Source organism: Diospyros lotus, chromosome 14, assembly GCF_014633365.1.
Source record: "Diospyros lotus cultivar Yz01 chromosome 14, ASM1463336v1, whole genome shotgun sequence".
Classification (NCBI taxonomy): domain Eukaryota; kingdom Viridiplantae; phylum Streptophyta; class Magnoliopsida; order Ericales; family Ebenaceae; genus Diospyros; species Diospyros lotus.
In genome coordinates this window covers 10,829,333-10,853,868 of record NC_068351.1, presented here as the reverse complement: position 1 = coordinate 10,853,868, position 24,536 = coordinate 10,829,333, and the positions used below count along the sequence as shown (strand labels likewise).

The 24,536-nt window shown below is 38.9% G+C and overlaps 1 protein-coding gene across 3 annotated transcripts in view; it reads left to right on the top strand.

Moving 5' to 3' along the window:
* Positions 1-24,536, top strand: part of LOC127790740 (uncharacterized) — a 75,461-nt gene that overhangs the window by 13,714 nt on the left and 37,211 nt on the right. For all 3 annotated transcript variants that reach the window (XM_052320387.1, XM_052320388.1, XM_052320389.1), the window contains 8 exons: positions 10,332-10,410; positions 11,538-11,721; positions 14,100-14,165; positions 21,089-21,325; positions 22,317-22,523; positions 22,637-22,940; positions 23,915-24,074; positions 24,189-24,297. In XM_052320387.1, the coding sequence (XP_052176347.1) occupies positions 10,332-10,410; positions 11,538-11,721; positions 14,100-14,165; positions 21,089-21,325; positions 22,317-22,523; positions 22,637-22,940; positions 23,915-24,074; positions 24,189-24,297 (1,346 nt within the window). The remainder of the gene's footprint in view (positions 1-10,331; positions 10,411-11,537; positions 11,722-14,099; positions 14,166-21,088; positions 21,326-22,316; positions 22,524-22,636; positions 22,941-23,914; positions 24,075-24,188; positions 24,298-24,536) is intronic.

Genomic DNA, 24,536 nt, shown 5'->3' with positions numbered 1-24,536 from the left:
AACCATAGGAGAAGAACCTCTTACCTATGAAGAGGCTTTGGCCTCAAAAGATGCAAGAAAATGGCAGGAAGCCATGAGATCTGAAATTGCATCTCTAGGTAAGAATCACACCTGGGAATTGGTTGAAAAACCAAAAGCGTAGCGTGTGGTAGGCTGCAAGTGGTTGTATAAAATTAAAGAGGGAGCAGGAGATCAATCCAAGCCTAGGTTTAAGGCTAAACTTGTAGCTAGGGGGTTCACTCAAGTTCAGGGAGTTGATTTTAATGAAGTGTTCTCCTCAGTTGTGAGGCACACTTCTATAAGAATTCTCCTAGCCATCACTGCTCAAATGAACTTATATCTTGAGCAAACGGATGTCACCACCGCCTTCCTCCATGGGGACTTAGATGAGAGGATTCTTATGAGTCAACCGAAAGGTTTTGAAGCTAAGGGAGAGGTGGAGAAAGTATGCTTGCTTAAAAAGTCCTTGTATGGACTTAAGCAGTCCCCAAGGCAATGGTACCGAAAATTTGATTCGGTTATGTTAGGCTAAGGGTATTTTAGGAGTTCCTATGATTGTTGCATCTACTTCAAACACATCTCTTCTAATATTTCCATATATTTACTGCTCTATGTAGATGACATGCTTATAACAAGTCAATCTTCTCAAGAAATCCAGCTTCTCAAGGGTAAATTAAGGGCTGAATTTGAAATGAAAGAGCTAGGGGAAGCTAGGAAAATCCTAGGAATGGGAATTTTAAGAGATAAGCTTCATAGGAAGATATATCTTTCTCAGAAATCCTACTTAGAAAAACTTCTAGTTAGATTCGGTATTGCTGAAGCCAAGGCAGTCAGTCTGCCTTTTGCTGCCCACTTCAAATTATCCTCTGATCAGTCTCCTAAATTTGAGAAGAGAAAAAGGAAATGGATCATATTCCATATTCTAGTGCTGTAGGCTGCATCATGTATAGCATGGTATGCACTCGCCCTGATTTAGCTCATGGAATGAGTGTCATTAGTAGATTTATGGCAAATCCAGGGAAATCTCACCGGATGGCAGTGAAATGGATGTTTAGATATATTAAAGGATCTATAAGAAATGCTTTAACCTATGGTGGAGCTAAGTTAGGAGATAAAGCCAGCATCTTAGGATTCTTGGATGCCGACTATGCTGCCGACCTAGACAAAAGAAGATCAACAATAGGCTGTGTCTTTCAGCTGTGGAATTTTACAATTAGTTGGAAGTCAGGCTTGCGGCATGTGGTAGCATTGTCTACCACTGAGGCTGAATACATAGCTGTAGCTGATGCTATAAAAGAAACTATGTGGCTTAAGGGTCTAGTTAGTGAGCTCCTAGGGATAGATGTCAATGCAACTTTGATGTGTGATAGTCAAAGTGCCATACATTTGTCCAAAAATCAAGCCCATCATGAAAGGACTAAGCATATAGATGTAAGACATCATTTCATAAGACAAATTGTTGAAGATAAAACTGTTTTTCTAACCAAGATTGCAGGTGAAGACAATGCAACGGATATGTTTACAAAACCAGTCCCTTCAGCAAAGCTAAGACACTGCATGAGGATCCTTCAGATAAATCCAGTAGTGCAGTGTTGATTCTAGGAAGTGAAGATCATTTCAAGGATGAAGATGAAGTCTAATCGAAGTGCAAATGGGTGGAGAATTTGTTGTGTCATTTGTATTAGATTAGATTAAATGGAAATCATGTACTTTTATATTGCTGTATATTTTCTTTCCTGTTGTAGCGTTAGATTTAATTGCTCTTCTAGAAGGTTTGTTTCTAGAAGGAGGTAGCCGTTTCTGAGTTAGTTATTCTGTTAGGTGGCAGTTAGTTAGTTGTTTTTAGTTCTATCTTGTGCTCCAACCCCTATATCCTATAAATAGGGGTCGTGGATAGGAGTGAAGGGAGAGGAGTCTTAGTGCGCCTGTATTTGTGAAGTATTGCTTCCGGTTACTGTCTTGATTTGGGGATTGAGTGCGAGAGGTAGGGAGTGGCTAGTTCTTAGCTTGTATTCCTTAGTTTCCCTATAGCTTTCAGTGTATATGGGCGGAAGGGGTTAAAGTTCTTGTTGTAATCATCCCTTGGGTGTTTCAAGATAGTGGATTTATGCGGTGCCTAGCAGTCTGGATGTAGGTCTTGGATTTCAAGACCAAACCAGGATAAACCTTGCTGTTTCGTGTGTGTGTTTCTCGCTTTGTGGTGTTTGCTTATGTTTTCTGTTATCAGTGTGTTCTTGGGTTATATATAGCGAGCTAGTTGAGTTGAGAGAATTAGTGTGGGGCTGTGAGATATTCTAACATACTCACTGTCAGAATATCCCAAAAATCCCAATAATATCACGAGGATCCTTCTATGTTAGGAAGTGTATTTTCCAGTTTCTAAGTTTACTTGATTAGATTGATTGCAGATTCTTTGGAAGTAGATTGATTGCAGAGTCTTAGGAAGTTTCTATAGTTAGTGATATGATTGGATCTCCTCTTTGTATATATATATGCTGCATGTACAGTTAGCAAATCAATACAGAAAAATCTCATTCTTTCACATGGTATTAGAGCCCAGTTCTTAGGGCGATAGTTTGGCTTCCTTTGCCAGCTTGTTCTTCATCTTTGGCCTTCATTGCTGGTTGTTCTACCCTCAGAGTAAGGAAACTCTTAGGGTTTACATACTCCCTTTAGCTGAGTTCATCTTGACTGAAGCATCCCTGACAGCCACTACTACGAGCAGTCCGTTCTGGCACTGTCACGTTCTCAGTCTTGGTCTGTGCCTGATCCAATCAGAATTGAGATGAGAACTACAAGCTTTGATGCATCTTATGGGAGATATTCTAGGCTGGATCAAATTCTGGCTTACATGAAGTTCCAGGAAATTAATGAAACTTACAGATCAATTGGAGAAGAGAGCTCTATTGAGTAGTAATTGTGCCGCTATCCAGTTTTTCCTTGATGAAATGTCTATCGACCTTTATATGTTTGGTACGATCATGCTGGACTAGATTGTGAGCAATACTAATAGTAAACCTGTTATCACAATATAATTTCATTGTTCCTTCTAGCTTGATCTTGAGGTCATTTAAGATAATCCTCAGCCACAGAAGTTTGCATACTCCTTGAGCCATAACTCTAAACTCTACCTCGACACTTGATCTTGCAACCGCATTTTGCTTTTTACTCCTCTAAGTGACCAAGTTTCCTCCTAGAAACGTACAGTAACCTGATGTGGATTATCTGTTCATAGATGACCCTGCATAGTCAGCATCAGAATAAGCTTTTAGAGTCATACCACTTTTGTTCCGAAACATGATTCCTTTCCCTGGAGTTGCCTTTAAGTAATGTAAGATGCAATTGACAGCTTGTAGATGTTCTTCCCTTCGGTCATGCATAAATTGGATGACTATTCCAACGGAGTAAGCAATATCAGGCCTGATATGAGACAAATATATTAGCTTACCAACTAACCTTTAGTACTTGTCTTTATTAATTGCGCCGCCTTCTTTTTTTTACCTTATTTTATGATTCAAATCAATGGGATAGCTTGCTGCCTTGCTATTAAGTTTCTCTGTTTCCTTTAGCAGGTCCAAAATATACTTCCTTTAGGATAGAAATATGTTGTTTTTTGAATAAGTTACTTCAATTGCAAGAAAGTACCTTAGCTTATTGAGGTCTTTAATTTCAAATTCTTGTGCCAGATGTTCTCTTAGAGCACGTCTTTCAATATCATCATTCCCTGTAATAATAATATCAACATAAATCAATAGGGTTGTGATCTTGCCTTCTCCATTGTGCTTGATAAATAGGGTATGATCTGCCCAACTTTGTTTATATCTCAGTTCCCTCATTGCCTTTGTAAACCTTCTGAACCACGCTCTCGGAGATTGTTTTAGCCCATACAAGGCCTTTTTCAATCGACACACCCTATTACCCCTAAATAATCCTTCAAACCTAGGAGGAGGCTCCATGTAAACTCCCTCTTCTAAATCACCATGTAAGAAGACATTCTTAACGTCAAACTGCAGCAATGGCCAATTAAAACAAGTAGCAAGGGAAATTAGTTTTCTAATTGTATTCATCTTAGTTATCAGAGAGAATGCTTCTTGATAGTCGATGCCATAGATTTGTGTGTATCTCCTTTGTTACCAATCTTGCTTTATATCTTTCAAGTGTCTCATCAGATTTGTATTTTACTGTAAACACCCATTTACATCCCACAGGTTTCTTATCCTTTGGCCTAGGTATAACCTCCCAGGTTCTATTCTTTTGAAGTGCTTTCATTTTCTCCTCCATAGCAAGTGTCTACTTCTTATCCTTTAATGCATCATGAACGGATCTTGGGATTTCTGTAGTGTCTAGTGAGGTAAGAAAGGCTTGATATTGTGAGGACAGTCTATAGTTAGATACAAACTAGGATATGGGGTAGATAGGACATTTGGTGCATTCTCGGGTGCCTTTTCTTAATGCAATGGGTAGGTTAAGGTCACGAGACTCAGATTCTTCCACAGAAGTTGGAAAAGGGATAGTGGTATTGCCTTTATCTAGGTAGAAATCTTGAACTTGTGTGGGTTTAGGGTCAGTTTCCTTTCTTCTCGAGCAGACGAGGTTCTCTTGGATTCAAGGCTGACCATTGCAATTCGACTGTATGCTCATCACAATTAGTGTCTGACGGAATTGTAGAAGGTGGGGATAGAAGGGAACCGGCTAAAAGAGGTTGTCTCGGCTGGCTCGGTGGTTGAGAGGATAAATGAAGAGATGGAAGAGATAAGCAGGTGTCAAGAGTAAGATCCTCATCTTCACACAAGTGCTCCCCCTGAAGATGAGGTGAGGAAGAGAAGAAAAAGGGAGTAGTTTAATGAAAGGTAACATCCATGGAGATAAAGAATTTACGAGTGGATAGATGATAGCATTTATACCCTTTCTGAGTGTTAGAATACCCAAAGGAGATACACTTGAGAGGTCAGGGGTCAAGCTTGTCACGGCTATGTGGATGAAGGTGTACATAGACCATGCACCCGAAAACCTTTGGAGATAAAGTGGAGGAAAAGGAGACAGACGAGTAGTGATGCATTAGAAGCCAAATAGGACTCTTGTTGTCAAGGGAGCAAGAGGGGACACAGTTAATCAGATGAGTGGCATTGAGCACAATTTCCCCCTAGAATTGTTTAGGTACACAAGACTAAAATAACAAGGATCGAGTAACATTTAAGATGTGACGATTTTTCCTTTCAGCCACCTCGTTTTGTTGAGGGGTATCGACACAGGAAGACTCGTGAATAATGTCTTATTTAAGAAAGAGTGGTTTAAACATTGGTTAAAGTAGTCCTTGGCATTATCCGATCGAAATCGTTTTATACACACCCTGAATTAAGTTCTGATCATGTGACAAAATTTGGGAAGAATAGTGGAAACGTCAGATTTGTCCCTCATGAGGTAAACCCAAGTGACCCGAGTACAATCATCAATAAAAGAAACAAACCATCGAGCCCCAGTGCAATTACGAACCCATGAAGGACCCCATACATCACTATGAATTAATGAAAAAGGAAAAACAACTCTTTTATTCACCAAGGGAAAAGAAGTCCTGTGATGTTTGGTAAGTTCACAGACTTCACACTGAAGATAGGGATGGCAATACGGGTTGGTGGGTCGTAATCGTGTTGTGTTGAGACACACGTAAAACACGTGTCAGGCTAACCCGAACACGACCCGTTTAATAATCGTGTTAAATTCCTTAAACCCGAACACGACACGTTTATTAAACGTGTAACTCGACCCGACCCGTTTAACTAAATGTGTCGTGTCGTGTCATCTGTTAACATGTTTAACCTGTTTAATTTAAACGGGTAGTACAATGTCACCCGTTAAACGTGTTATTTAGTTTTAAACGTGTTATTTCGTATATAATCGTATTAACGTGTTCAGATCAATCTACTAACCCTTTTAATTAAACGTGTCATTTCGTATATAATCGTGTTAACGTGTTTGGGTCAACCCATTAACACGTTTAATTAAATGTGTCATTATGTGTCTAAACGGGTTAGATGGGTTGACCCACCTAAGACACGAAAATAATTGTGTTATAAACGAGTTGATCTGTTTATGACCTGAACCCGATTAACTCCAACCCTAACCCGCTTAACTCCGTATTGTGTCGTGTCGTGTAATTGGGTCGTGTCCAAAATTGCCAGCCCTAACTGAAGATTGTTAAGAGATACATTGGGAAATAGATAGGAAACATAATTTTTAAGAGACTAGATGGAGGATGGCCAATTCGATAGTGCTGTAACAAGATCTTGGAGGTAGTAGGAGAGGGTTGACACTGTGATGAGAGAGACAAGTGGTGCCCCGATCCATTCAAAGTGCTTGCTATCTCAAGATGGTAAAGACCATCCTTAACCTTAGAAAGTCCAATTGTTCTCCCTGAAATCTTGTCCTGAAAAATACAGTGTGTGTTAAAAAAGGTAACACTGCAGTTCAAAGACTTAGTAAGTTGGCTTATGGACAAAAGGTTGGTGGATAGCTTGAGAACATGAAGAACATTAGTTAATGGGATATGGGGAATGAGATTAATGTTGCCTTGACTAGCAATAGGTATATGAGAGCCATTTGCAACAACAATCCCTTTGTGGCCTGAAAGGGGTTTATAGTTTGCCAAAAAAATGGGACACGGTGTCATGTGATCAATGGCACCCGAGTCAAGAATCCATGAAGGAGGATGTGGGCTTGCATGAGCATTAAAAGAATAAGTAGAGAGACATTTACTAGAGGCGGCTTGAGAGCATGCAGAACTAGAGCCAGAAAGAGATCGAATGAAACCTCTCAACTTCTCAATTTCCTCCTTACTTAGTCCACCAAGTTCATCACTGCTAGCAGAAGCATCTTGGGACTAATTTATCATTTTGGCAGTGTTTGCTAACTGTTGTGCTTGTCCCTTAAATCCACCAATCTGACTTAGAACCTGAGCCTTTCCATGAAGCTTGAAACAATTCTCTCGTGTGTGATGTGACTTCTTACAAAATGTGCACCAAAGACCATCCTTATTGGAGGGCTTAAGGCGGTCTGTATGACTCCCCATGATTGTCTTTCCTCCATTAGGCTTCCTTGATACCATGGTAGACCCTTCAGTTTGTTGAGATTCAAGCGTAACCAGGTGCCTGCTTTCCTCGGCTTGAACAATAGAGAAGACTTCCCCCAATGGTGGCAACTTTCCTCTTCTAAGGATTTGAACTCGAACAGGGTCAAATTCTGGATTTAGACCTGCTAAGAACTCAAACACTTGATCTTGTTCAATGAATGTCTTTAGGATTTAGGCATCCTTGCTGTCTTTTATCTTTAGATTCTGATAGTGATCAAGTTCTAAGCACAAGCCATTAAGAGTATTGTAATAGTCAATCACAAAAAAAACTTGCCTGTTTCATGGATGTGATTCTGGTTTTGATTTCAAACATCAAGGCTACATCCTGGATTTTCGAGTATGTCTTTCGAATAGTTTCCCATACCTCTTGGGCAGTGGATAGAAAGATGCAGTTGCGGCTAATTCAGGCTGCATAGAGTTCCATAACCATGACATAATTGCCAAGTCTTCTTTGTCCCATGCTGCAAATCTCGGGCCTCTTTTGGTGGTCCCGTTCCATCAAGATGACTTAGCTTCCCTTTACCCTTCAAGAATTTCCTCACCATTTGAGACCATTGTAGGTAGTTTCTCCTATCTAACCGGTAGGACAGGTTAAGATTCTGGAAGTCACTTGCTGCAGTATTGTGAGCAGCTCCAGACAGCATAGAACCTGCGTTAGTGTCAGCCGAGGTGCAGCTAGGGTTGCTGGTTATAGAAATCAAAGACATATCTCGTCGGGGCAAAGTAACAGTCACTGAAAAAGAGCCAGACAGTCACTGGAGAAACTCAAAACAGTTGCCGAAAGATACCAATAGTCACCGAGGAAACATGAACAACCGCTAGCCGGAGATGGATGGCGGACGGGGGATGCTGGAACTGGATGCGAGAGAGATAGTGGCAATGAAGGCCAACAAACCGACAATGAAAACTGGAGAGACAATGACAGCTGGAGACTAATTGGAAAAAATGGGCGGCAATGAAGGCCGGAGGTACCCTAGGATGATGGCTATGATACCATGTAAAACAAAGCTATATTGCTGTAATTGTATTTTATACTTTGTATTGAGTTTAGATGGTTATTTATACATGAGCTAGGCCATGGTTTGCTCCTTAAAAATAGGGATAGGATACAAAATACAAGTTTAAATATGCTATGAACAAATAAGGTAGAATTTAAACTCAAGAGGTAGTTTTATGTAACCACTTATCTCTTTATCTCCATCTTCTCCATCTTCTCATCTTTCTTATCCCTTTAGTTTCAAATACTCCTTATCTTCTATTCAAACTTGGTTTCTCCAACACATTTTCAAATACTTTTTATCTTCTATTCAGACTTGGTTTCTCCAACACATCTCATCTCCTTTCGGCTTCTATTTAAACTCGGTTTGTCAAACAAGGGGAGAGGAGAAGAAAGACAAGAAGTAGTTTACATGTGCAAAATGGTCAATTTCCATCCTCTGTCAATGGCAAGGGAGGTTGATGCCGCTTCTAAAACACGGGGCTAGTGCCTTTTCATTAAATCCTAGGGGTGCCGTGCCGTGTGAAATTTATGCTTACTTTTAACTTTTTCATTGAGCTTCTAATGTGGTTTTAATTTATTTGAGTGATGGATACACATAATCCTCTTATAGGCATGGGTGTCTTCCAAGTGCCTAGTTTAAAATAAACTAAAGAGTAACAGAATGCAACAAGATTAGTGTGTCTTACATGTATCTGGAATTGTCTGACAAGTATCACTTTCTCGAAAGTGTCCATTACTTAGTTAAAGAGCTTGGGCTGCTCAAAACAATGAAAGTGGCATTTCAAGAATGCCTGGAAATTGATCCTTGGGAAAAGTAATCATTGGATAGTTGGAATATTTATTTTGGGTCAACTTGATTGAGAACAAGTGTCAAGGAGTTGATACTTGGGAACAAGTATGGGAGATTAGTCTGTCATGTAGATGAGCAAGTACAAGGCAGCTATATCAGTTGAGTTGTCCTTGTATCTTGTTAGCCATTCAAAGTCATGGCACATTGCTTGGTTGGTCTCTAGGAGAGGTTCAATGTTTTCTCCTATCTTGACGATTTCCCAATTAAATATTATTCTGTCAGTTTTGTATCTCGTTCTATTTATTCTTAGCATGTGATATGTTGTGTGGTTGAATGGTTTAGCCTAAAGATCAATTTGAGACTCTTGAGTCACTAGGACAGATCCGTGCATTCAGACTGTGAATTTGCTTGTTTATATTGCCTATAATCTGTAATTGTTTCATCATATTCTATAAAGATGGCTAAGGGCTAGGTTGCTCTTAACGGAGTGTTATCTGAATATTTTTGGTTTGCTGGTTATACTAGAAATAGGTTTGTTACGTTTCTGTAACTGAGATCCTTTGATGTGCTTGAGCTACTTTTTGATTTCATTAAGTTCAGCAGAAATTCCATCAAAAATATTTTTTGTGAGGGCAAGTTTCTGAATGGCACCAAGTTTTGAGTAGCCAGTTTGTCACGACCCAAAATTGGCTGCCCATTACCAAAGCATGACCTTTGGAGAACTGTTGGCTAACTAGGGTCAAGTAAGCCTCCATATTTGCTGTGCTGTCATAGAGCAATTCCAATTTCTAATAACAAAATTAAATTGTGCCACTCCCTGCCTAGAGATAACATGCTGCTGGGACTCAGCTATGAGAAGTTGCAAGGGACTCTCATACTAGTGCCTAGAAATTTCCAGGTTAACTGGGCATGACATGAAATTAGTTAGTACATCACTTAGTTGCTGGAGTAATGAAGTTAATACGTTTAAGAGCTATGGTTTGTATCAATATATATATATATATATATATTTGCTAATACAAGAAGTGTATTAATAGTTTGTTTTGGATGAAGCACTTTGTCGTTTCTTTTGAAGTCATACGTGATGACATGAAAAGGACCGCAAAAATATTAAAAGTTTTTATGTTAGCTGTTAAATTTATATGTGGAACCAACTAAATCCATTATTGGGCATGGTTTTATTCTTTCATGCTATTATTATTTTTTTCCAAATGAGGCTTTTTTGGTTGCTTTAAAAATATTTCCTGTAAATTCATATGGAGAGCACTGACTTAGTAGCTCTAACATGCAGAAGGAGGGGTATGCTTCCATTGGTCAAGGGTATAATCAATTTTCATTCATATATAGAAATGCGTGTGCACATATCATTGTTTCTTTGACAGTTAATTTGTGCAACAATCTATTGGTTTGGTCAGGGCGTAGGATACTTCTACACTTTGAAGCTGTTGATTCGGCTTTCCAAGCCTGGATAAATGGGGTTCCTGTTGGATATAGGTTTGTGTGATACATCTCTTCGTGAATTCTTGCAATTATCTTGCTCTGAGGTCTGTGTTCCCCTCTAGATATTACATTACGATTCTTTTGGTCTTCTAGTGTGATATACATGTTCAAGTAGATTCTTATATTCACCAACCTTCTTGCCAGGTGTGTTTTTCTTGGTGTATATCTTTGTTGCTACAACATGTTCTTTTTGCTGAATGTTGATCAATGAATTGACATAAAGGCTGACAAAGCTATTAGTATTGCAATAATGTTTATTTATTTTTATACAGCATCTTATCTGATACTTTGTTGTACATAGAGATGCAAAACTTATACAATGGGTACACATATGAAGTCCTGTGTTATAATTCATGCAGTTTCTTGTAATAGGTGAATGGATATGAGATATGCCTGCAGCAACTTGAACTCAGGAACTCTTGATCCAAAGCAAAAATTGACTTTTTTGTATAAAGTAGACTATGATGATAGCCAATCTTTTAAGTGTATATGACAATAGTCAATCTATTATATACTGAAGCAAAGTTTCAGGTTTGTCCACTTTTTGACATAATATGTACATTGTTGTGCCCATGAAAATTGCACTGTGTTTTGGAAGTCTTTCTTGTATAACAAAGAAGCACAACGAATTGGTATTACCACTATCATGTATCATGGATATTTGCAAACATCCATTCTTTTATGCGTCACCTTTTTTGCTTAAGAACTATACAATGGCAGAGAAGGGGCAAAGTGGCAGAGCTGAAAGACAAACACAGAAGAAAAGGATAGACCTCTACATATCTCATACCTCCATGAAGACCATAAAAACGAAACTAGAAGAGGGAAAAAAAAGGATAAAAAACTGAGTACTAAGTTACAGAGGCTTTTTGTCAACAAACCATCCTCTACCGCACTTCATATCAGCTCCTTTCTCTCAATCATCATAACTAATGGTGCTAATCAAATTCTTTCAATTTCCCATCGGCATCTGTTTCCTTGTTCTACAAGCCCCTTCAATATTATATATATGTTATCTATGTGAGCTTTTATTGCTTTTAGCTTTATATGCTTTAAGCTGAATGCATGTTTACCAATTCTTTGATGTGTTGCTAACTATCAATATTGCATTGCAAGGTCAGTCAGGATAGTAGACTACCTGCTGAGTTTGAAATCACAGATTTCTGCCATCCATGTGGATGTGATGATAAAAATGTTTTAGCTGTTCAAGTATTCAGATGGAGTGATGGTTCTTACCTTGAAGATCAAGACCATTGGTGGTTATCCGGCATTCACCGGGACGTACTTCTTTTAGCGAAGCCAAAGGTTTGCATACTTTCATTTTTGTCCCATTTGCAGCAATGCATCTATGAAGACAATTTTTTTTTGGTTTTAATGCAACATTTGTCAGCTTACATGACTGATATGTACGTATGCATAAAATCTGGCTAAGACAATTTTGATTAATGAGCAATTCATTAGAATGTGGCCAAAGTGATGATTTTAAGAAAGTTGATCCTTGACTCGTGGACAACCTCAGACTTTACATAACAATAGGAGTGTTGTGCAAATACCCCAAAGTAGGGACTATGATACCATAGTACAATAGACGCAAAAATGACTGCAACACTTGAACTAGTTTAGTTTTTACTTGCGGTTCAGAAAATTAATTTGCTTCCTTTTTGTTTCATAGCAGAGCCATTTCACATCCTTGGCTGGGATAGAAGTATCCTTCTATTGGGATGTGGATTATTTGGGCTGACTGCAACATGATGACTTTTGAAAGGAAAGAACTGCCTCAAGCTGAAAAGTAGATTGCTTTCTATTTTGTATAGTTAGTTCAGGCATAGTCGATCCATCTTCAAGTCAAATAGATGTCGATATTTCTCTCATCTCTCTTTTCTCATTGTTGCCTCCCATTTAGCTTCCTTAGTTGTGTGGTAACCTTCTTGTGAATTATCTGCTGTTATTTGTTTATCATGGGTGTCACATTCTATCCCTTAAAATGAATTCAGGCCCCAAACTTGCCCCACCAAAATCCTTGCTGTTAGATATATTTCATGTTCTCTTACTTGTATGTAATTTCCTTAAAAATCTGAATGTCTTCATATGCTTTTTCTGTGGAGTGTACAACTTTGCTTTTTTGGTCTTGCTTATTTTATACAACTATGGACTATTACTATGTACAATTGACTACTCTTGGAAAGGTGAGAGCCTATGCGACAATTTTTTCCCTTGCTTGTTCTATGTAAATATAGATTCTTACCATGTAAATCAAGTACTCTTGAAAAGACTAAAAAACCCTTGATCTTATGATAAATCAAAAGCTAAATTTTAGCTTCCTGAATCTCTATTTTCATTGAGCAAAAAAATCACTAATTAAATAATTCTAGCATAGGTACAATCACCCCCCATGACTAACTGAATTATCTATTTACATGTGTTATGGTTTTGCATCGAGTATAGCCTAGAAGAACTAGAAGAAATCAGGAGAATCCAAGTATAACCAAGCGGCAGAAATAAGTTAAGTTAGATAGTGTCTAACGGTTGTATATGTATGAGGGGTATATTAGACATTGTGTAGTTTTTTTTATAATCCTTGTAATGTCCGCCCAAAAATCTCTATAAATAAGAGGCACAGGGTAGTCGCTTGGGGCATCATTCATTCAATTGTGTGAGTATTGTAAAGTGAGAGGAAAGTCTAGAGAGAAAGTTAGTGCTTTGTAATCTCACGATTGGTGTACTCGTAGGAAGGGATTCTTGTACTGTTTTCAAAGATTCTAGTGGATTTGCTCTCGGGACAAGAGGCTGGACGTAGGATCACTATTGGTGATCTGAACCAGGATAAACTGCTTGTGTTCATCATGTGGTTTGCATGTTTCTTTCCCTATTTTAATTCTGTTGTTATATTTTCAGTTGTGGGTTGAATCAGTGAGTGTGTGTAATTGGAAATTGGCAAGATTCAGAAATTCCAGTGCTCCAGATTTCACAACATGCTTACTGATTAATGTTAAAATAGTCAACACTAACTGTTTCTGATATCAACAATCCTAATTGTATTGATTACTCTCAAATATAAGTCATCTTACGAAGTGATATTTATGTTATCAAATATCACTTCCAATTATTTCTTTATCTTTACTCTGCAGTGGTAGTAGTTTGATTCTTTCTACTAATGGTTTATGTTGTGGTTCGTGTGATTTGGTCTTTCTCAAAGTCCCAACTTTTGCATGAGTTATCCATGCACAGATAAAGATGTCACCCTCTCCCAAAAAAATAGATGTCACCCTCTGCCTCTGGTCTTAAGAGACGATATGCCAAAACCCTTCACTTATATATTATGCCAGAATAACCGTTGTATGTTGTATATCCAGTGGCTCAGATCAGGTCCATGGATTTAGACATGATGTATTAATGTTGGATGCAACAATTATTTGTCTTTCATGAATTTCTAAGAGCAGGATTCCTGAAATATAACTAAAATATAGTTCTCCTTGTCTGCATCTTTCCTAGTGGACTGAGAGATTGCCAAAAGAATCTTATTACTCTATTCCAGTGATTATGACTTTATGGACTTAACAAGTAATTTTCTGTTTACCAAGTTCATACGTCTCGAAATATTTGTATGTTTTTCTGAGCTCATTCCAGTGTCTTTCTCCCCCCCCCCCCCGCGCGCGCGCGCGCGCGCGCGATGGGGTATGCAGGTTTTCATTGCAGACTACTTCTTTAGATCAAACTTGAACCAAAACTATTCCTCTGCAGACCTGCAGGTAACCATAAGTTACTTGACTAAAGAAGTTTTGCATTATTCTTTTTTTATGTAAGTGGATGTAGTTTTATTCTCTCTTTGCACAGATGTTTTGTCTTCTACTAGAATAAAGTTGATTCATATGTATTGGTCAATCCAACATTGTGAATAGCTGTTATTTTCAGTTTTACAAGCAGATTCTCTATGTTTTTCGTTTTTATTCATAAAATCCTATGTGAGTCTTTATTTTCTTCTTTATTTCGAAGTATACAGTTATACTGTTATTAATTATGAGAAGTGTACTGGTTTTCTTATTTTCCAGTGTAGTACATGCCTGTCAACTGTATTATCTTTGATGATTGAAATTTCTATGGTATTGCTAATGCTCTGACAGACTCACTGCTGAGTCAGATCAATGCATATTTGAGGAAAGTGTGAAGAATGAAATTTCTCTCTATATTGATTATGTTAACTGTACATGCATTGTATATATACAAAAGAGGAGATCCAATCATATCACTAACTATAGAAACCTCCTAAACATCTGCAATCAATCTAATCAAGTAAACTTAGAAACTGAATATTCCTAACTATACATTTCCTATCATAGAAGGATTCTTGGGATATTTTGAGAAGGATTCTTGGGATATTCTGACACTCCCCTTCAAGCTGGAGAATATAGGTTTACCATTCCCAGCTTGCCTAAAATCTTCTGAAATGTATGACCGGATAGCCCTTTAGTGAGAACATCAGCAAGTTGGTCTTTGGATGGGACATATGGTGTGCAAATTAATCCACTATCAGTCTTTTCTTTTATAAAGTGTCAATCTACTTCCACGTGTTTAGTCCGATCATGTTGAACAAGGTTGTGAGCAATGCTAATGGCTAACTTGTTATCACAATATAATTTTATAGGACCTTCCTATTTAATTATGAGATCTTCTAGTATTGTCTTGTGCCAAAGAAGCTCATAGATGCCCAGTGCCATGGACTTGAACTCAACCTTCGCACTCAGTTTGGCCACTACAGGTTGTTTCTTCCTCCTCCATGTGACCAAATTTCCCCCAACAAAGGTGTAGTAATAAGAAGTTAATCTCCTATCAATGATAGAGCCTGCATAGTCGGCGTTCGTGTAAGCTTCAAGACTGAGGCTTGTACCCAGTGTTATAAAAATCGGCCTAGGCGGCCCGAGTGGCGCCTAGTCGGCCCGCGCGCCTAGGCGCCCAATTAGTTGGCTTTAAATATCAGCCATTTTTAGGGTTTTTTTTGCTAAATCATTAAATTGAACCTCTCAGCATCTCCCCTTCTCACTCTCTTCTCGCCTCAATGCTGCCGCCGCCTCAACGCTATCGCCTCAACGCCGCCAAGCTTCATCGGCCCACCAGTAGCTCACCGCCGTCGCTGCGTCTAGCTCCATCCTCGCTGCCAAGCTTCATCGTCACCGCCTCTTATCCGTTGCATCCTTCTTGTCCTCGTTGCCTCAACGTCGTCGCCGCTGCCACCCCCGTCCTCGCCGTTGAGCTCCATCTCTGTCGTGGCAAGCACCATCTCCGTCGTAACCTCTCTCTCTCTCTCTAGTTATTGGGGCGTTTGCTGCGTTTCGGTTTTTGGTTTCTGATTTTTGTTTTTTATTTTATTTTATTTTTCTTTTCTATTTATATATAATTATTAGATTTATATTTAGTTTTTATTATTAATTATATATGTTCTATAATATTTCCAAGAAATCCACTTAGCTACTTGCTTATAGTATTGATTGTATGACTAAATTAAAATGCTGTTTATCCACTAAATTAATTCTATATTTCACTTGTCATTCCATTATTGTTGTATTATTGGTTTATGTTGCATTATTAATGCTTTTCAACTTTGATTTAATTGAAAATAACATCAAATTACATCACAAAGTTTAAAAAACAAAAAAAAAAAAGCAGTTTTCCTAGGCCCCGCCTTGGCACCCTAGGCGCTAGGCCCCAGCCTGGTGCCCGACTAGCGCCTAGCGCCTTTTAGAACACTGCTTGTACCCTTTTTGAATAGGATCCCCTTACCCATATGTGTTTTCAAGTACTGAAGAATGTGATATACTACATGAAGGTGTGTCTTCTTGGGATTGTGCATGAATTGACTCACAATGCTGACCGCATGGGCAATATTTGGTCGTGTGTGATAGATAAATTAGTTTCCCAACAAGCTTCTAGTATATTCCTCGATCTACTGGTTCATCATCTATAGCTTCACTGAGCTAGTCTCATTGATTGAGTCAGTCAAAGATGTATTTTTGTTGTGACATGAAGATCCCTTCTTTTGACTGCGCTACTTCTATTCCCAAGAAGTACCTTAATTGCCCCAAATCCTTAATCTCAAATTCCCTAGATAGGCACTCCCTTGGGGCTTTTTCTTCCTTCTCATCATTATCGGTAACAATAATATCATCCATATAAACTAGAAGTACAATCACTCCCCCTAAAGCTGTGTGTTTCACAAACAAGGTATGGTCCCCTTGACTTTGTCAATACCCCATTGACAACATAGCTTTTGTAAATCTACCAAACCAAGCCTTGGGAGACTGTTTCAACCCATAAAATGCCTTTTTGAGTCTACAAACCTTCCTTTTTGTGTCAGTGTTGAATCTCGGGGGGCAAACCATGTAAATTTCTTCCTCAATATCCCCATATAGGAAAGCATTTTTCATGTCAAATTGGTACAAATTGTAGCCGAAATTAGCTGCCAGTGATAGTAAGACCCTCATGATATTCATCTTGGCTATTGGTGTAAATGTGTCTTGATAGTCAACACTATATGCTTGAGTGTACCCCTTTGCAACTAGTCGAGGCTTGTATCTCTCCAAAGACCCATCTTCCTTGTATTTCACAGATAACACCCATTTGCAGCCAACTAGTTTATTTCCTCTCGGCAAATCAACTACCTCCTACTTTTTTTTTTTGCAGTGCATCCATTTCCGCTTTCATGGCATGTCTCCATTCCTCACTGTCTAGTGCCTCAAACACAGTATGTGGTATCTCGATTGAGTTGAGATGGGTAAGGAAGCTTTTGATTGAAGGTGACATTCTATCAAAAGTCACAAAATGGGACAAAAGATGGCTTGTGCATTTCTGGTTGCCTTTTCTAAGGGCAATGGGAAGATTAAGATCATTTTCACTGCTAAGTGGCTCCGAGAGGGGCAAATCATGGTTAGAATCAATAATATGTGGAGGAGAAGTACTAACCTTTGTGTTTACCCCAAGGCCGGAACTCAGTTCGAACAATTGAGTGTGCTTTGGTGAAGCCATGATACTCTTTCTTTTTGAATAGACTAACTCAATAGGGGGCCGCTGTTCAGGTTCTAGGAGTGTTGGTGGAAGAGGATCAGACCTAGACTCAATTTGTGGTTCAATGGGAGAGACCTATGACTCAAGTTGTTGGGGAATTGAACCGGGTAGGAATTAGAAATTAAGCCAATCATGGTCTTCTGAAGGTGGAGGTTCCCCTTGAAGACCACGATTGTCAAAGAACCGCTCACGTTTAACAAAGGTAACATCGGCGGAGACAAAGTTTTTTTGATATGAGGGGTGGTAGCACTTATAACCCTTCTGGGTGGAGGAATACCCAATAAAGACACATTTGAGAGCTCGGGGGTCAAGGTCGCTTTGATTGTGGGAGTGAAGATGGACAAACACAACGCAACCAAAACCCAAGTGGGTAGGAACGTAAAAGTGGTGAAATGGTGATAGAATTGCGAGAACACTTGCCAAGGACTTTGAAAGCCTAGAGTATGAGGGGGTGTGCAATTGATCAAATGAGTAGCAGTGAGAATAGCTTCCCCCCATAAATAGTTTGGGACTTTGTTTTGAAACATCAGGGCATGTGTAGTGGACAACAAATGGCCATTTTTCTGTTCTCACACTATTTTGTTGAGAGTATCAACATATAATGATGCCTTCGGTATGAAAGTAGGAAGATAAGGTTTGATTGAAATAATTTCGCGCATTATCTGACCTTTCTTCTTGATTTTGACCCTAAACTAATTTTGAATCATATTGTGAAAGATCGGGAAAATAATACTCACATCAGATTTTTTCTTTAGGAGATAAACTCAAGTTACACGAGTGTGGTTGTCAATAAAGGTGACAAACCAAGTAGCCCCAGAAATACTGTGCACATGAAAGGGTCCCCAAATATCTGGATGAATTAGAAAGAAAGGCTTGGAACATCTTTTATTACTAAGAGGAAAATGCACACGTTTGTGCTTGGCAAGCTCACAAGTATCACAATGCGGTGTCCTGACATCAACATTTTTAAACAAAGACAGAAACATGACCTGAAGGACCTTGAATGAAGGGTGACCTAAATGATGATGCTGCAGCCAGAGTTTATTTAGAGTGGAGCCGTTAGACAGCAACGTAGTGGAGCAGGGAGCCTGATGAAACCCACCGATTCTAGCCACCTCTTCTAGATAGTAGAGCCCATTGCTTTCTTTAGCATGCCCAATCGTCCTCCCGAATTTTGATCCTAAAAAACATAGCAATGGAGAAGAAAGGTTAGGTTACAATTTGAGTCATAAAGCATGTGGTGAGTAGAGATGAGATTGGTGGTGAGTTTCGGAACATGCAAGGCATTTTTTAAGGTGAGGGAAGAACTAAGATAATTGTCACCTACCCCTGCCATGGTGATGGAGGATCCAACAGTTGTGATAATTTTTCGGGAGTTGGAACGGGGGGTATAATTGGAGAGAGAACTTGAGGAAAAGGTTATATGATCGGTTGCTCCAGAGTCAATTATCCATGAAGAAGGTTGATTGTAATTTGAAGCATTATAACCACAAGAGGCAATAGACATACATGGTTGTGCAAATGAGCAAACACCGGGATTGGTGGAGGATGTACCTAGAGTTTTGAGGAAGGCTTTCAGCTTTTCGATATCCTGTTTATCAAGTCCCATTGTGCTGGAGGATTCCTGGGATCCCATCTCCTCTTTTGATTGAGACAGCTCCTTTGATTGGGACAGATTTACGTGCCCCTTCCATTGTCCGCCATAACCACGATGAGCTTCTTGGGGTCTGCCATGAAACTTATAGCACTCATCCTTAACATGTCCTTTCTTCTTGCAGTAGTTGCACACCAGATTATACTTGCTATTCTGCTTGGAATTAGGTTTTTTATTCACTGGCAGCGAAGTAGTTTGCTTGGCTGCAGAGTTATCCTTGTACTACTCCCGAATGGCTAATGCTAATCCTTCAACCACTGTGTCCTTTAGCATCGCATCCCTCCGACTCTCCTCTACGCGGATAGTGGCAATGGTCTGATTCAGCAATGGCAGTTCTTCCTTGCCAAAAATTTGAACCCGAACCTAATTGTATTTAGGCCAAAGCCTGGCTAAGAAATCATAGATGCAATCCTTTTCTATAAACTGCCGCAGAGTAGCTGCATCATCTTGATCTTTCATTGGAAGGGATCGATAGTGATCCATCTCTTGCCATAGGTTCTTCAACATATTCGTATACTTGGTGACAGAAAGGTTACCTTGCTTGGCAGCCATCAGTTTGACCTTAATTTTGTAGATCTGGGTTGCATCGTTCTTCTTGGAGTATGTTTGTTGGATGGTTTCCCAAATCTCCTTCGCTGTGGATAGAAACATACACGTATCACTAATTTCCAGTTCCATTGCCTTCCACAACCATGCCATAACCATAGAGCCTTGTTCATCCCATGCTGCAAACTTCGGATCATCGAATTTTGGTCCCATACCAAGGAGATGACTGAGCTTTCCTTTCCCATTGAGGAACGTGCGAACTAGTTGAGACCACTTCAGGTAGTTCCTCCCATTCAATATATAAGAGGAATGGAGATTTTGCAACTCTCTTGATGGTGTATGACTGATGGGCTCGTCAGTTAGGACTGAGTTTGCAGGATTGCTGATGCCTGAGGTTGCATGCTCAGACATGATGCCACATGTAGGTTGATCCATTGGATCCGGCTAGGGAGATTATGACAGCAACAACACCAGGTGGACACCGGTGACTAGGATGAGGACAGAACCTGCGACTACAGCGGCATAGGGGCTGGTGCTGGAATGGAGTGCCTCTTGTGGCTGTAGTGATCGGTTGGATCAGGCTCAAACTAAGCCTGAGAACGTGACAGTGGTGATTGGGGCCGGCAGGGAGCCAAGAAACCCTGTAATAGATGAGGGTATGAGGTAGGTGTCAGTGACAATTCTGTCATTGCTGCTTCAGTCTTGATGAACTTAGCTAAAGAGAGCACACAAACCCTAAGAGGCTCCTACTCTGAGGGTAGAACAACCTGCAATGAAGGTCGGGGATGAACAACAAGCCAGCAAAGGAAGCCGAACTGACACCCTAGAAACCGGGCTCTGATGCCATGTGAATAATGAAATTTCTCTGTATATTGATTATGTTAACTGTACTTGTATCGTATATATATACAAAGAGGAGATCCAATCATATCACTGACTATAGAAACCTCCTAAGAATCTGCAATCAATCTAATCAAGTAAACTTAGAAACTGAATATTCCTTACACTTCTTATCATAGAAGGATTCTTGGGATATTCTGACAGAAAGTCTAGGTGTGAAGAACGGTGAGAGCTGCAGCAAAATTGCAAAAAGAAATTTCAGTGTTTTTTTTTCCTGAGGGATTAGTCTGGAGTCTGATTATAGATAGTTGCTTTTTTAAGCTTTTCTTACATGCTTCCTCGTATATTCTTCTTAAACATTTTTTTTTTCTTTTGGTGGTTATATTCCTCTCAGTTTGACCAGGCCATGTTAGGAAGTGCCGGTGCCATTTATGTTTATTTTTCTTTTCTTTTTTGTTTATTATCTGTTTTTGCTTTCTGATCTTCATTTTGTTTTTGGACTTGGAAGTAAGTGGGCAAAGTGATAACATGTATGGAAAACAAATGCAATCTAATCTTTTATGCTTCTCTCTCCAGGTTGAAGTGAAAATTGATAACCCAAGGGGAACATCAAAGGACATCCTTGCTGACTTCACTATTGAAGCAGCAATATATGATAATGGTAGTTGGTACGGTAGTGATGGACATGTTGATCTCCTTTCATCTAGTGTAGCTCATTTGCAGCTTGCTCCATCCTCTGGTGCAACTCTAGGATTTCAAGGATATTTTCTTGTAGGGCAGCTGCAAATGCCTAAGCTTTGGTCTGCTGAACAAGTGAGTGATCTTATCCCATTGAGTTCTATTTTTCGGTGAGAAATTGGCATGCATCGAAATTTGTAGATAACTTGCAATTAAGATAAAATTTCTTCTGGAAATGATGTGTCATAAAAATTTCTCTCTCAAATGACGTGGCAAATGCAGCATGACTTGAATTGGGTTGAAAGATGATTTTTATCTTTTTTGGTAGTTTGAGTATATTCTTCTTGAGCCTTGACACAAAAATAAGGTTGCTTGATTGCAACTTTGAGGTCATGGGTTCAAGTCAGGAAATGACCTCTTTGCTAAGCAAGGGTAAGGCTGCATTGACCTTCCCCAGAGCCCACAATGCAGGGGCCTAGTGCTTTGGGTTCACCGTTTTGAGCCTACATCCTTCTGATGTTAATTGTAACCATGCCACTAGTACCAGACATTGTCATAATGGATTAGATGCTTAGAAGACATCCTTCTCATTTTTATTTGTATATATTTCACCTAAAAATTTCTAGCGAGCACTGATTTTGCAATTAACTATGATTTTTGGTGCTAAGGTAGTCAATAACATCCAGTGGTTTAATTTTTCAGAAATTTTCTTTATTTCCTTAACATTATAATTGTTTGCTGGGAGAAAATGGATGTAAGTTCAACAACTCTCATCAGAAAAAGCAAAAAATGAAAATTAAATATTAGAATCTCCTACAATATTTTCCCACTCCAAAAATATCCACTTTCAGGTGCTCTTTTGCACCATTTCCTTTTATCAACTTTTGAACTTTCAATGGTTCACTGAAGTTGCGTGGTCAAATTATTCAGTTGATCATCTCTTCTCAACACTTCTTTTGCCTGAGTCAATTTGTAGTTTATTAATTGGAGCTTTTTTTTTTTTTTGCTTGAATGACATCAGCTTCACTTTTTTATTGTTACTTTACATGTTAAACTTTTTATTCTGGTATTAGAGTATTTATCATGTCTCCAGATCTTTCTTATGTATGTTTGCATTAATTGGCAGCCGAACCTATACATTCTTGTAGTCATTCTCAAAGATGCATCAGGGCATGTAGTTGATTGTGAATCATGCCTAGTAGGCATAAGACAAATATCAAAATCCCCGAAACAGCTGCTTGTAAATGGGCATCCAGTGATAATAAGAGGGGTAAACAGACATGAACATCATCCACGTCTTGGGAAGACAAACTTGGAGGCCTGCATGATTAAGGTTACTTCACTTGTTTTGAGCAAAAATTGGTTTTCTAGCTGCCAGCTAATGTCTTTAGTTGATTTTTATGACTAGCTGACAAATGTCATCTTCATGATTTGTTCTGTTTCTAGGATTTGGTTCTGATGAAGCAAAACAATATTAATTCTGTGAGAAACAGCCATTATCCCCAACATCCCCGATGGTACGAGTTGTGTAGTTTGTTTGGCATGTACATGATAGATGAAGCCAATATCGAGACACATGGTTTTGATCTTTCTGGACATGTAAAGCATCCGACCCAGGAACCAATTTGGGCTTGTTCTATGATGGATCGCGTGATAGGAATGGTGGAGAGGGACAAAAATCACACATGTATTATTTCCTGGTCTCTAGGAAATGAATCAAGCTATGGGCCTAATCATGCTGCTCTTGCTGGTATCAGATTTTATGCTAACTGATAAATATATATATTTTGGCCCAGGCCAGAAGCTGGCATCAGCTTGTGTTTTTTATTAGGTTGGGTAGTATGACCTGCTTTTTAGGTAAAGTTAGAGGATTATGTTATTATTTATTTACTTATTATTTTTTTTTTTTTGGGGGGGGGGGGGGGGGGGGGAAGTAAACAATGAAATTTGCGTGACAAACACTTCAATTTATATCATTTATGCACAAGACATTCTCTTTTGCCTGACAATAGACTTTTTAAGTTAATGGAGTTGTTAAAAGCATTCATTGAAAATTCAATCCAATCTGTCACTTTGGTGGTCTTAAATACTCTTAATAGAATTCCTTAATAATTTATAAAATATCAGAGGAAAGAATTGCCAACAGCTTAGTGATGAAGCTTAGTTATGTGGAGCAGAGCAGGACCTGTGGTAACACAAGAACAAGCAAGCAATAAGGTGCTAGAATTATTTAACCATGTGTAGTTCACAGTAAGATTTTAACCGTGCACAATTTTGGCAATCTTAGCAAGTAACTTGTCAGAAATTACATTTTTTGTGCTGTCCAAAAAGTTCATCATAAATCAATCTCCCAAATAAAACAACGTACACAGCAAGGCTTTATCCCACTATGTGGGGTTAGCTACATAAATTCTAGATTTCGATTCATTTATATCTAGGGCCTTATCTTTGTTAATGCTCATAATTAATATCAAACCTAAGTCTCTCCCACCAAGTTTTTCTTGGTCTTCCTTTACCTCTTTTGCTAAATACTTGCTCCATTCTATCCACTCTCTTCATAGGAGCCTCTATTGGTCTTTTTCTCACATGACCAAACCATCTTTATCATGTCTTAAGCATCTTACCTTCAACAGGAGCAACTAAATTGCATCATATTTATTGCTCAAAATTGTTCTCAAGAACATTTTTTTCTCTGTAATCACTTATTTGTCTATGAAATTTCAGGTTGGATTCGTGGAAAAGATCCATCCAGGCTGTTACACTATGAAGGTGGTGGATCCAGAACCTCATCGACTGATATTGTATGCCCCATGTACATGCGTGTTTGGGATATAGTGAAGATTGCAACAGATCCAACAGAATCACGACCCCTGATATTGTGCGAGTATGGTCCCCTTTCCATTGTATAATTTTTATAATAACAAATTTATCGAAGTGTTTTAGTCTATTTGTTGATGCCACCTTACATAGTCAAGGATGCTTGGTGCATTCCTGGCAGGTATTCACATGCCATGGGCAATAGCAACGGGAATATTAATGAATACTGGGAAGCAATTGATAGCACACCTGGCCTCCAAGGAGGCTTTATTTGGGAATGGGTTGATCAGGTTTGAGCTGTTCAGGTCCTTGTATATGTAGAATCATCATCCTTGTGTTAATGTTGCACTTGATTTGTATTTGATACTTTCTTCAAATGGTCTAAGCTTTCAGCAGAAAACAAGCTTATTTGACTTTATTGTTGATATGGCATACCTGCCCCTTATCATCCCACAGTAATTTTTGTTCTTGCGTGAACACAATTTGTCAAGTTTAAAAATCACATATCTGCTGTATAGTATGAGGCAGT